General features: G+C 37.4%; 1 protein-coding gene across 2 annotated transcripts in view; it reads right to left on the bottom strand.

Moving 5' to 3' along the window:
* LOC657688 (Kv channel-interacting protein 4) overlaps positions 1 to 11385 on the bottom strand; it is a 58265-nt gene extending 46880 nt beyond the window's left edge. The window contains exons 1-2 of one of the 2 annotated variants that reach the window (XM_015977634.2): positions 11254 to 11385; positions 3924 to 4104 (exon numbers count right to left, since the gene is read on the bottom strand). In XM_015977634.2, the coding sequence (XP_015833120.1) occupies positions 3924 to 4086 (163 nt within the window). In that variant the 5' untranslated portion in view covers positions 4087 to 4104; positions 11254 to 11385. Of the gene's footprint in view, positions 1 to 2356; positions 2531 to 3923; positions 4105 to 11253 lie in introns of those variants that run through there. The other variant, XM_008201835.3, reaches the window with a different exon arrangement.
* Positions 11386 to 12569: the final 1184 nt, after the last annotated feature.

The following is a 12569-nucleotide window of genomic DNA, read 5'->3' on the forward strand; positions in this document are numbered from 1 at the left end:
GAGCGAAATAAAAGTGTGCATTGTCAGCCCTCGGGGCGTAGCTCACGCAATATCTATGGGGTACGTGTGCCATTAAAGCATCCGAAATTCCAACAAGCTATTCCTGGGAACATGTATTAGTGTCGGGAACGAGCAATATTTAAATGCCATTCGAGTTTAAACAGTAAATACCTTACAAAGCCCTAATGCACTTTTTGTGTTCTCTGCACAAAATCTGCGAGGATTTATGTGTCTTAATGAGTCCAAGTTGAAAAATTCTAAGAGGTGTCGAGTGCACATTCAAATAAAGCGAATTTGTAACTTCTCCGCAACGAATCCTTTCTGGTTTATTACCTCCATTACGTCTGCTTTCGTGTTTTACCAGATCGTATTATGTTATAATTACCGTGCTAATGAATATTTTAATTAAAAAATGTTTGCGCTTAACGCACTTTTTGTGTCGCGATTAATGGGGATTTTCTAAAGTTATATTAGTTCTGTCAGCCAGAAACTCCAACTTGTCTGAGAACTACGTTTCATCAGGTCTGGTTTACTATGTTTGCTCTGTGTTTTACCAGATTGGAGAGGGAGCTCAGTTTCACACCTAATGCTGTAATTACAACGTTATTCAAATGGTCCATTAAACCGCCATTTTCGCCCCTGCGTATCCAACTTGATTTTTCAGATAATCCCCGACGGCGCAGTCTTACTTAACTTAAAAGTGGCCTTCACTGAGCCCGGTGACTTATTTATTCAGAGAAAGGGCACTCGAGCAAAGGCACAAGTTTGTGTCATTTACCGTTAAATTACAATATTCATTTTGAAAATTTAAAATCTAAACATGCGCCAAAATTGGATGCGGTTCAATTGGAACGTCAATATTTATTTTCCATCGGTATGAATAGAACTGAAATGTAATCACTATTATTATGTCAATTTAGCGAATAATAGGCGCTGCAATTTATGTATCTTGTTAGGAACAACTGATGAAAGCACAAAAATGTGCGGCCTTTCCGCATCAATAACAAATTTCCACTTTTGGCAAACCCAGTTTATTAACTTTGTTACATTTCCCCGCTGGTATTCGCCAGATTATAGGCACGCCTAATACGATAATAACTGCGTTACCTAATTGCCTACACTTTTTACGCTAGACGGGGATTAATCCAGCCACTCGGTTTCAATTTTCACAATTAACTTAACTGTTAAGCACACTATCATTGTGGTAATTAACTTTATATTATAATCAATATTTACCCAGCAATTCCCCCTTTCTCTCATTGTCTACTGCAGTATTTCAACGTTATCGATATTCAAGCGCTGCCTTTATCAACTTGCTTCAACTGAAGCTCAGCGAAAAATGAACCGGATTTGCTCGCCTTGTCCAATAGAATTATCTGAACTAGCTCAGCATAATTTCGTCATTTTTAGGTCTTTCCGAAAATTTATCTAAAGGTTTACGTGAAAGGTTGTTAGATGGGCGCGCCACGTGTCACTAAATAGCGGGCTAGCCCGGCGCCTCCACCATTTTTTCACACATCATTCTCTACGTTTGAATTTTTTGAGCCAAAATCATGATTGATTTGGTACAACATGGTGCTTTACGTTGTAAATAACGTCATCTCATTATACTTACTACCACAAATAAATAACTGCGGTAAAAACTTGCGATGTTTTGTGGCACCTTCTGCGCTATGAAATTTAGTGTCAACAAGTTTTGGAACTTTGCGTGTAAATAATAAACACCACACTGGTAATAGATAAATTGCAATTAACACAAACTTTGCTCAAAGCGCAAGATTTAGCGTAAAAGTGCACTATCAATAAAACTGATCCAAAATCCCTGAGCGCTTAAGAACAAGACTGTAAATAATATTAATTATTTATTAATAGTTAATTTATTAACGTAAAGCCAAAAAATTAGTTAATAATTAATTGATGGTACGCACTATTGTTGGTGCCAAATAATGCTATACTAATTTTTTTATTGACTATTTCGAATTTTATTGACCGTTTCGTGTTTTAGTAATCATTTAATTCGTACTGGGAATTAAATAAACGTAAAGAACGTGTGCATTTTGTTTTATGTATTTGTGCTAACCCGGCGCCTCCACCATTTTTAATTCGTAAATATTTTTATTATTTGCAACCAAATGCAGAATAATAAATATTTAGTATCCACGTTTGCTGCATTTTTCATAAAATTTCAGCGACGAGGCATTAGAGAAATTGATTTTATTCATTTAATTATAATACCTTTATTTTTAGAGCGCAATAAAACTGGCAAGCACGTTAGTGCGAGATGTCAGTCTTGTTTTTTAGTTGAGAACCAGTTCGGACAAGCTGGTTTGTTACGTGTGGTCACATCTAGACTTACCTTTCTTATTTCCGCCAAACATGTTACATGTGTTGTGACTTAAGTGAAAAGTATGTCGCGATTAGAGAAAAGCACGTGTTTATGGTCTCTGTGTGGGATCAATGTGCACTGGAAATGCGTCCAGTTTAGCGCAGGGGTCGGAGGATGCAGAACAACGTGTGACTACACCAGCTCTTAAACATAGCTACGCAGTCTACTGCGATCTCGCCCGTACATCTACGCAAAGCTTCAGTGAGCTTTGTACCTCCGATTTCTACCGATCCACGACGAAAAGTCAATTATTTCATCCCGGTGGTACATTTCACACATTTTCTAGTCACTCTCGTGATTGTTTGCCGATAATTGACCGGATCTCAGCCGGTTTTGCTTGCAGCGTACTTACTAACTTTAGTTCGAATGATTATCCATTCCTCATTTTTCTAAATATATCGAGCATTATTGAAGACAATGTAATCTCGATCTAGACTCAGACGCAAAACATGTTATAAATAGAGACGCACATCTGATAGCTTTGCTTCATACAAATACACCGCCGGCAAATTTCCGCGAAACATCTAGGTTTTTAATCCCATACTTTTTATTCCACGGAGGATCGATTATAGCACGTGATAACTCCAGTTTACTTAGTGAAAAATTTATTCGATGAGAAACTAACAGATTTGTGACCCTTACGCCAGATATCAATCTCTGACTTTAGTTCGCTTTTTATAGTCTTTCCCGACTTTTTCCCAATGAATAATGCAATGTCCTTCGTGGTCAAATTACCCCGACATTGATCATTGCTCTAAAAAGACATCTACACCGATTAAATTTCTGATTTTAATGGATCGGATTTTTTCCGAACTCCTAGTGACAGTAAACTTCAGCACCCCTTAGAAGCAATAAATTTAAATAGAGCAATGTGGTAGATAAGTTCCAGCAACCGTAGCTTTATTATTCCTGCTCTGACAACTTTAAAAAGTAGCAGTCCATTTAGTTTTCATTCACAATTTAATTTGTTAAATTAATTAAAATTTTTATTAAGCACGTATGGATTATCTTGACAAGTTTAAAATGTACTCGCAACAGGAACAACAAAACGGTTATTACTAAAAATAGCAAGTTATCGCTTATCTGTCTTTTACATTTCCCTAGATTGTGAGCAATAATAATTATCCAAATTGTGAATTTTCTCATGTTTCGTAATTTCAGATAACAACAAAGGCAAAATCTAAGTACCAATTATTGTTTCTTATAATCAGGATAATTACCTGTCTAATGCACGTATCTTGTAGCAGAGCACAAAGCGATAAGTCTATAGTGAAACAAATATCAAAGCCATTAATTACCTTTGACTAAATATCGATTATCACATTAAGGTCTAACCCGATCTTGGCGTTCTCTAATTTCCGAAATAAAGCCCACCTGAACATACACAATCCCTTGTTTAAATCAATTTTGTGTTATTAAAATTGAAAAATAAATTAAAATTAAAACAGGGTCTATTAAATTTGTATCGATTCAAACTTAGAAGGCGCGCCCCCTTCTCGCTGGTAGCGGAAGCTTTGGTTCACAGCTTTGAGCTTACCTTTTTCCTGCTGAAATTGCTGCTTGACGTATCTGTAGATGCGCTGGTAGAACGACAGTTTCCTGTGCGAGTCAGTGTGGCCACCTGTTGGCGAGCTTTCGCTCTGTGGTCGAGGTGAACGGTCACGCTTTCTGTAATTTTGGTGCGCCACCACACTATACATCCTTGTTCATCCCTTGCCCTGCAAACACGAAACATTTTTCCTAACAACGTGATAAAATTAGTAATTTAATTAAAAAAGTTGAATTAGCCTAGATGTAGTGCAAAACCATGATTAAATCTGAGTCGTTACCTGCAACGCGGTTTTAAAACGGTGTTTGGGCGAATTTTAATTAAAATTTTATCGCTTGATGCGAAATGATTTATTTGAAAATTACCGAAACGGAATTACAAATTGCGCTTGATGAAGAATATGAAATAAAGATTGGTCAATAGACCGCCCGCAAAATCGCATTACTCCCGCAACAGTGGAATATTAACGCGATTTTCACCCAAAACACGCGCAACCAAATCGCCAGATCAGTATCTTAATGAAATCAGTTAATATGGATGCTCCTCAACGAGAATTTATCCAACGATGAGTCCTTAGAGTCATTGCCGCAGTCAAGGATATGTGACTAGAATAGGAGAGGATAACTAAGATCAGATCCCTGACTCCCTTGCTCAACAAGGGTCTCTTCAAATGTGAGAGCATCCTCACCGCAAAAAATTCAATACTGCCGCAGTTGGATGGCGGTTTCACCAGAACACACAAATAAGAAAAAATGCAAAAAACTCGCTATTGGTAGCTCAGCTTTAATTATTTTACAAAAATTTGAGGGTATTTTTTGCTAAAAAAGCGCTCCCAAATGGACTAGCAACATGATTCATCCAAAATAAATGCACAATGGACGTGTAAATGGTTTTTCAGCTAAAATCATCCAATTGTTGCTTTCATTAAAAGTGAACGAAGGTTTTTACTGCTGCCCTGTCTGCCACTGAAAAACGTTTTTTCTCCAATCGTTAACAATTGGACATTTCCGTTATTTTTCCGCCAAATAAATATAAAACAGCTGTGGTAACAATCTGCAAGAAACTACCAAACTTGGCAAGTTTATAGCGTCTGAACAAGCCAGATTGAACCGTACTATAAATTAGTCTAATTTGGCAGGTTCACGCGTTAATTAATTTTGCATTTGTGGGGCAAAAACTGACTAAATGACTGATAAACTTTTGTATTGACTGTTTGATAATGGGGAGAGATCGGGATTTCGGTCCAAAACCACAATTATGCGGATGGTTTCTAAATAGCGAGATCCGCGTTTATAACCAGACCTACATTTAAGCGGATTTATGAACCGAATTCGACTCGAATGGAAACAGCCCTTATTGCGATCACACCTCAACTTGATCCTCTCATTATTCACATATTGCCGGACAAATATCCAATATATCGTCCGTTTTTTATACATAAACCGTTGTTTATTTAGCGTCTCAGTCAATGGTAATAAAGATCCGATAGTTCAATACTAGTTGCAGGAGTTATTGTTTACGTTTACGGACGGTTAATACCAAACGCAAGCACAACACGGACAGCTTTCCCATATTTATCTCTTGCGGTACAGCGCGTATGAATAACCAATGAAAATGCAATATTTTTGTTAGGTATTCACCCGCTCCTGTTATCTTGCTGTTTTCGTCACTTCCATCCTTTCGGTTTTGACAAATGCAGTGCATATTTTACGCACTGCCATGCAGGACCAGTGGTTAAAAATTTTGTAAAGGTAAATAAACGCCAGTCATAAATCCTGGTCTAGCGCCCTGTATAAACTTTTTACAGTTGTTACATAATTCAGGAGTAGCGTAAAAACATAAATGACGCATTTAAATTTTTTATCGTGGACCGCCTCTGGTAAAAATGTACCAGATAACTTCGCGCTTCGTTAAAAAATCTAAATTTTTTTCATGGAAAAACCGGCAACCTTCGCAATACCAGCAGGAAGACCACCCATTGTCGCATTGCGGTTTGCTAAAGACCTCGTCATGTAGATTGGCTCTTTTTTAAGCGAAATTTATGACTTTTGTCAGGTTTTGAGATGTAGCATTTCGGTGAGAATTTATCGATCTCACCGAGCCCAAGGACGAGAGAAATGAAGTTCTATAACCACTAAAGCGTAAGTGTAATTTAGGCTTGCCCTTGGAAAGTGCCTTGAAATTCGTCGCTACCAGAAAAATGCAGGCGCACTCGAACGTAAAGCATGAGCATTCGAAGCTCCAAATCGGGAAAAGCTCATTTGCCTGAACTGAGACAAACACTCCAACCCCCAACACTCGTAATAAGCCTGATAAGCCGAGATCGAGTCAACTTCACGTTTGGCTTTAAATATTGGCTCAGGCCGCGGAAATGATAGCTCATCGGTTTTTCATTCTGTTTTATTCACACCAGATCAAACAGTTTTATTTGTGTCGTCAACAATTGGCGACAAATACCCAACGCTTTGATATTTCACATACAAAAGCAACGGAAGGATTAAAGCCAGTTTCTGGACAATGATTTTAATGAAAATTTTTGTACGTTTGAAAGTTTGCAACAAAATTTGCATTTTTGGAGGAATCGTAGCAATGAGCCTCCCTTGCGTGCCGTTTAACTTATTCAGGTCTTGCGGAAACTTTGTTGTTACTTTGTCGACATCTTATGATAATGTAATATGTTGAATTCGTGTGCCCTTTTTACCCTCTGCACACTTATTTATTTCTGTTATTTATGAGATTATGGCTAAAAACGTGGCACAGGGGCAAACATCTCCGCGTGTCTAACTCATCGATAAAAAAATTTGCATTTTAAGCTGTTTAGACTTTCGCTGACGATGGCTTACATATGAAAATATGTATCAATAAGCTGCAGCAAATGTGGAAATAGTAGAATACAAAGTAGAAGTGCTGACGAGTGGAGCGCAGGAAGTGGCTTTTGTCCAAAAAGACGCAGCAACCTGTTGTTCGCAATCATAATAAATTAAGCAAATTGAAACTGGAATTGAATCGATTAGGTCTAGCGCACTTAAACGCCTAATAATAAATAGGAGTGAACACCACTGTGTATTGTATTATCCCGTAACCGCCCCTTGCTGATTAACTAAAATTTTAATAACTTCATTTCATTATCCTATTGCCGTTCATTATGTTTGCATTAGTAATTATTACTCCTTTTAAAGCTACTAATTCAACGTGAGTCAGCTAACTTTATTAAAACTTGAAGACGCAAAATCGATAAATAATAACGTGGGACGTAATAATTTCCTCGTTTTGAGCGTTTGTGAACAAATGATCCCGATTAACAAGACTTGCAAACTGTAATAAAACAATTAACATTTTAGCGCAGATTCGATTTAGAAATCTAATAAAAGGGACTTAATCGAAATATTTCACAGATGCTAAACTCGATATAATATAATAAACACGAGTTTACAAGTTGGAGCTTTTGTCACAAGAGCACTTGTTAAGATAGTGGAGCCTTTGTTAAACATAATGAACACCTTTGCTCGCCAACAAACGTCTCGCCAAGAATTTCGTCTTAGAACACTTTACTAGGTTCGTATTCCAACTGCTGGGACTACAAGTTAAAGCATTAGTGTGTTCTCAATCTTAAAAGTAGCAGTTGGAATAATTATTTTATATTAAGCGAGTAAAACAACTAAAAGAGACGTGAAAAAACAGTGTCACTACATAATATAAACGTTTTTTTTTTTCACAAAACATTTAATGTAATTATTTAATGGCATGTTTGCGTTTATAGATTTTGGTGATTGTGAAAAGTTGTTACAATACACAGAATCCAGTGTACAATTTATTTGGCTCCTCGTCCAAGCCTTTGTGTCGAGGAGCTAAAAACGGGAAGCTTTTGTCGCCCTGCATGAAATGTAAAATTTGTTCGTTTAATTGACACCCTACATGACTTTAAAGAAGTGCATTTCGCAGCTTTCCGGGAGAGCTAATGCATTTTAGCCAAAGTTTAAAAAATGTATGAAGCGAATACAAGCGACGCAAAAATAACACAAGCGTGAAATATTACAATGAGCATAGTTGTAGTGATGTTAAACATACCAAGCTTGGGCGGGAAAGCTGGGGTCCATCTCTATTGTACAAGTTTGGGAAATATGTGGAGGTGAAGTGTTTTCATGACGGAATGAATGGAGTTCACACTCTTCTATTAGTCCGTTCTACAAGAGCCGTTTAGGCGTGGGTTCCACAAATGAAAGAATCGCCAGTGCGAGCGTCGTTAGCCAAAATCCGTCAATTACTCTCCCAACTCCGCCCTTTCCGGGTTATGCACATTGGTGCAGGGGATTATTTCGAGCTTTTGATCGCCATTCAGAGAGGTTTATTATATCAACAGATGAGTTGGTCAAGTGGTTGAATTTTTATTTGAGACCGTAATCCCCTACATCCTAATTTGCCGAAAGAACATGCCCTTATGAAAGGGTTGTGCAAACACTTTAAAACAAACTGCTGAGAAAGGTGCGTGTGTGCGTTTTATAAATGTTTCGAATTTGCTCCCAAATCCGAACTTCACAAACAGCTAACTAAAAGGGATGCGAAACCTCAACTAAATTGCTTCGAATTTTCGAGTTGTTACCTTTAATTAAGTTACAAAAAATCAAGTTAATTAACTTTTATTGCTACAGCATATATTCTGAATATTTGGTTTAAAATAAGGCCGTAAAAGTAACTCAATTGTTTCGCTACGGTATCTTTAATGTAATGAACAAGATACAAAATTTCAAGGGAACATTTTATTAGCCCGCACTCGAAACACGCGGCCTACATTTCGCAGAATATCACGAGATTCGACCAAAAAAGTACGGAATTAGCGCAAATGGAATCATCAATCAATTTTGTAAAGTGCCTTCGCCGGTTCAAAACGTCACTCCAGTAATAAGTTCTCTATTTAGAATAGTGTCAAAACCTGCATTTTTAGCCTTGAAGTCGGTAAACGAAGATGTTTTACAGGGAAAAATTAAAATGTCACCACAATTACCCGAAAACAATGAAACTTATCTTTTGTGCTCACAAACAATGCCGACAACTATTTTGGTTTTCGGTACATCAACCGGGCTATAATTATTTCGTAATATTTAATAGAAAATGTAAATGAGGCGTAAAATTAGTGACGGCTTGGCGCATTAAAGAATAAGCTAGCAGGGAATGTCTGCGTTAGTTGAGTAAATCCTGCAATTAGCCGAGTCAGTAACAAATCCGGGTAAATTAGGCGCTTATGAAATAAACGGGCACAAAGATCTATAACGCAGCGCTGCACAAAAGCGTGAAAAGTCCAGTTTTGTGTGAACTGAAGCAAGTCCAAGTTGTTCCAAGTGTACATTTCTAATTACTCATCTTGGACCTTAAATAAAATTTATTACAGCGCGCACAAGTGAATTTCAGGAATAACGCAACCTTTCAGGTTTCTCTTTTAACGTTATTTCATTTGAGGCCGCTTTTCGTTGAACATGATTACAACATACACTTCACTTATATTCCGGGAAAAGCTAAAAAAGCCTGAAATACTTTTCCGCTCTCTTGTTTTTAATTTTCCAGCAATAAATCAACTGGAAAATAAAAGTGAGCCATCCGAGTTTTTCCGCAACTTCGGCATATTGAAGGTTGCACCACAAAAATGCGACAAAGGGCGCAAAGATCTACAGATAAATAAAAATTGTAATGAATAAAGCATCGCCGTCTGGACGGGTTGAAACGTTCCAGTTTTGCGTCGGGAATTTCCTATTCTGGATACAAAGTCACCCTTTTGGAATATTTATACTCAAATATGGCGCAAAGAAGCGTCTTCAAATGCAACTTGCGGAATGCGGTTATAGAGTGTTACCCCAAAATGGACCGACTTTTGCTAAATCACGGCAAATTCTTTTATTATTAAAATCTTATTTCCTTCTTTATTTCCCGGCGAATAGCCTTCAGATGGACACATTTATAAAATTCAGGCTTATTACGCTGCGTATACAGAAGTAGTGAGTCTAATAGGAGGCGATCTAAAATTCCATTCAAGTCGCCAACTTCAGCATTGTGAATCTGTTCTGGTTTACAAGAACACTTCGTCTTTATAAATATATATACGCAGTAATTACTACGTAAAACACTGCTCAAACGCCAAAACAAGAACAACTGACCGCTCTAATTTAGCAATTATTTAATTAACATTAATACGATTCTTCGACCAGATATGAAACTATATTGTAACAAATGCTACGAAGTAATTAGTAATTAGCTAAAAGCCACACGATCAGATGAAAAAAGTCTACGCTATTGCGAGCAAAAATCTATTCATAGACACGTCCCGCAATTAGATTAGATTCCCTTTTAATCGACTTTGTCTAAAAGCCTTAATGTAATCGGATAATAGAATGAACAAAACACTCGAATAAAAGAACTACTGGAGCCAGGCATAAGGATAAGCAAGTATGTAATTCCAAAACCGCAAAATTTCGAGTATGTATTAAAATTCTGGTCAGTGTATAAAAAAACACACTGTGAATTTGTAAATCTGTCTATTTTTTCTTGTAAAGAAGATATAAATCACGACTTAAGTAGCCCAAAAGTCCATCAATCAAAGTAAACCCCCTAAATCCCTGTGATCATTCATGAAACGTTGAATATTTTGAAAAGCTCCAAAAAATGAGACAAATTTTACATGAACAATAAACACCGTGCTTGAAAAAGCTAATTTTACGGTGATTAAAAGATCACCTTACCCTTGGCCCACTTCTCGAAACTATTGTAAAAATTTGTTTTTGTGATATTTTGTTGCGGTCCAATTCCAACAGAAAAAAATCAAATTAGAGATCCTGAAAATTATTTATTTACGAAAATTTTAGCTACGATTTTTGGTGGAAATGATAAGAAATGTGGGAGGAAACGTAAGAAATAATTTTCCGTTTTTGATCGGAGATATTGGCGGCAAGGGGCGGGAGATTCATAAGTGAAATCTGCGAGTCAGGCCCATAAAACTGGCCCAAAAGTTGGCAATAATCGTCGATAAGGAGCGATGAGATGTTGCAAGTTGGAAAAACGGCGCTCTAGCCCGTCTATTCCCACGTGTTTCGGCAGTTGGTATCGTTAAAAGTGGCGATAAACCGTTTGATGCGCGTTTATCTGCCCTGGCACGTCTTGGTCCGCAATTACCTTTTGTTCTCTGTATGAGATTATTAAACAGTTCCCAAGGACAAAGCCTAACAATCGGAACCAATTAACGCAAGAAACCGCAACACGCAACATTGTGGTAATAATTGGAGTCCTTGGAGGGTCCTCGGGAGTGGTGTGTGTGAGAGAAAAATCCACATACCGTTTAAGGATGCACTCACACTTGTTGGAGTTTGGAAGTTGCAAGGACGCGCGCGATACTGACAGGACTCGACCGGCAGCAGGATTGGGAGTAGAAGCAGCAGGACGATGGAGCGGTTAGCGCCGAGGAGACACGTGAGTACTGCAGGCGTCGCAACTCCCCTAATGTTGCACCACGCCGGTCTTTCAGCCACAGGACCGGAGTATAATTCACTCTCCCTCTCCGCTTGCAAACGCAATGCGATAAAAGCGCGTTGATTTATAAACAATTTACCGGAAAAGCTCAAAGCTCCATCGACAGCTACACACCACCAAACTCCCGGCGCCCACCGGCCCATTCTTGGAAAAACATAAGGCGTTTTACGAGACCGCAAATTAGACACATTTTTTCAAGTATCGGAGCTACTTAAAACTTAATGCAGCAGTTTCCCTATTTCTCTCCCTCATGCGCTTTCTCTGGCTCATCAATTTTTAACACAAGGACAAGAACTGTTAGACCAAAAATTTTTTTTTATTACCAATAAAAAAAGGACACAAAAATAAACTAATTCAGCGTTTCTCAATTTCCCATATTTCCACAACCGTTTCACCTACTTTTTTCCATTTTTCCTACACTCTGAGTAAAAAATACGCGACCAAAATTTGCTTCAGAAAAAATAATAATAGAAGATAAAGTGAAAAAAGTGAAAAATTATGCGATCGTCTTTTAAAAATGAAAATCGTAGAAGTTTCCAAAAAATTTCAGCTTACACTATTTGTCATCCATCGTAAATTTGGCCAGTAACAGATATGTTGTGTTTTGAAAAAAACTGAAATTGCGCTACCAATGGCAATCTTTTACAATGGATATTGTAACCATTTGTCAAACTGTTCTAAAATTGAATTTGAATCAGCAAAAAAGAAATTAAAACAAGACCAAAAATATCCCACTTACCTGTTAAAGCTTTTGAAACGTCCTTGTAATTTTTTAAACAAAAAATAGGAGTGTAATGAAGCTTGTTGACAAGGGTGCCAAACTACCAACTATTTATCGTTTATTTTGTAATTAAATTGCACATTTTTATGTATACTTTATTTTTTGTTACATTTAAGGCCGCAACAACTAAATTATTTGCGTAAAAGATTGCTAGTGACACATAAACATGTTTCTATCTTGATAAGGTAAAAATTAAAGCCCGCGAGTGTGTGTCAGTGTACCACTAACAACCCGTATAACTTTGCAGTAGAATTGCGTATGTTCGGGGATAAAAAATATTTTTAGACGTTAATGCACGTATCTCTGGCAATTTTGTGTAATAAACATCCGTTTTGATTTTC

This window comes from Tribolium castaneum, chromosome 10, assembly GCF_031307605.1.
Source record: "Tribolium castaneum strain GA2 chromosome 10, icTriCast1.1, whole genome shotgun sequence".
In the NCBI taxonomy this organism is placed as follows: Eukaryota; Metazoa; Arthropoda; class Insecta; order Coleoptera; family Tenebrionidae; genus Tribolium; species Tribolium castaneum.